The sequence below is a fragment of the Entamoeba dispar genome, genomic scaffold (genome assembly GCF_000209125.1).
Source record: "Entamoeba dispar SAW760 scf_1105229457833 genomic scaffold, whole genome shotgun sequence".
Classification (NCBI taxonomy): Eukaryota; Evosea; order Mastigamoebida; family Endamoebidae; genus Entamoeba; species Entamoeba dispar.
Genome location: NW_001852890.1, coordinates 1 through 1,329, shown reverse-complemented (window position 1 = coordinate 1,329; position 1,329 = coordinate 1). Strand labels below are relative to the sequence as shown.

Here is a 1,329-nt window from a genome sequence, read left to right as displayed (position 1 = left end):
GTTATAAAAAACTTACCCATTTTATAAATGAAAGAATTTTATTTAAAAATCCTTCTACAAATAAAGATGTTAAAATAGGTAATAAAATATAAATATATATTGGTATTTCAATATATGCAAAATACCATGTTTTAGGAACATCTAATCTAATTAAAAACATTATAATCCAAACATCAAATAATCCTACTATTATTATTAATAATGGAATTGAACAACATGAAATACAATTTAAACATAATGATATTTGACAAATTAATTCTTTATATTCAAAAATAGTATATCCAAATAAATCATAAACTCTTTTATTTCTATAATTTGATAAAAAATTATATGCATCAGTAATTTTTTGAAATTTTTCAGCTGCATCTTCTTCTTTAGATTTATCAGGATGATATTGTAATGCTAATTTACGATATGCTTTTTTAATATCTTCTTCATTTGATTTATTTTTTAATCCAAGAATGGCATAAAAATCTTTTGGATCATTAAAATCAGGTGTGTATTCATCCATTCTTTTTGTTTTTAAAGAAACTTTTATTTAATAAAGATATTATTTGAATATATTTTTATCATTTATTTATTATATTTTATTATATTTTATTATACTTTTATTCTATTTTTTTTTTTTTTTTAATTTTTTATTATATTTCTTAATTATTAATTTTTAGGTTTTTTTTTTTTTAAATTTCATTTTATTACCTTATAAAGTATTTAACTCTATTTGAATACTAAAAGAATAATCATTTAAATTTAATTTATTTCTACAAATAATCTTCTTCTATTAAGACAATTCTTTCTCAAAAGATATTCTTTTGTTTTTTATTTTACGTTAATCATATTTTAAATTTTGAAATAAATATTATTCTTATTTTATAAGAAAAGGAGTTTTAATAAAATATATTATACTATATATTTTTCAATTTACTTTTCATTTTATGGTTTAGTTATTGATTGGATTGTTATAAACAAAAACGAAAGATCAAAATAATAATCAATCTTGTTCAGATTAAGGGAAAATAAAGATAATTCTAATTAATGAAAAAGTCAAAAATATGTTTTTCTCTTTTATTATGCTTCAAAAGGATAAAAGTCAAGAAAAATTTATTTGTTTTCAACAAAATAGAAAACTCAAAATAAAATTAAAGATGGAATAATCTAATCAATTGAAAATTCGGCATTTTAATATTCTCTCAGCATTAAAAGTCGACATTAAAGTTATTGTAAATATCGTGGTTACCAAATAAATAAAAATGAAAATATAATTAATTTAAAAAGAGTCTTAGTTACAAAGAACTTCTTTAATCACATGAACCGACCAATATTAATTAG

General features: G+C 18.0%; 1 protein-coding gene across 1 annotated transcript, besides 6 other annotated features; it reads right to left on the bottom strand.

Moving 5' to 3' along the window:
- Position 1: 1 nt before the first annotated feature.
- Positions 2–511, bottom strand: EDI_120510 (uncharacterized protein; the record flags this gene model as incomplete). The annotated part of the gene is made up of 1 exon (XM_001733873.1): positions 2–511. The coding sequence occupies one exon, from the start codon at positions 509–511 to the stop codon at positions 2–4; it is 510 nt and encodes a 169-aa protein (XP_001733925.1).
- Positions 80–101: a sequence feature (AT_rich).
- A 21-nt stretch (positions 512–532) lies between the features above and the next one.
- Positions 533–570: a sequence feature (AT_rich).
- Positions 571–576: 6 nt separating this feature from the next.
- Positions 577–649: a microsatellite.
- Position 650: 1 nt separating this feature from the next.
- Positions 651–698: a sequence feature (AT_rich).
- Positions 699–835: 137 nt separating this feature from the next.
- Positions 836–917: a sequence feature (AT_rich).
- Positions 918–1,238: 321 nt separating this feature from the next.
- Positions 1,239–1,274: a sequence feature (AT_rich).
- The last annotated feature ends 55 nt before the right edge of the window (positions 1,275–1,329 follow it).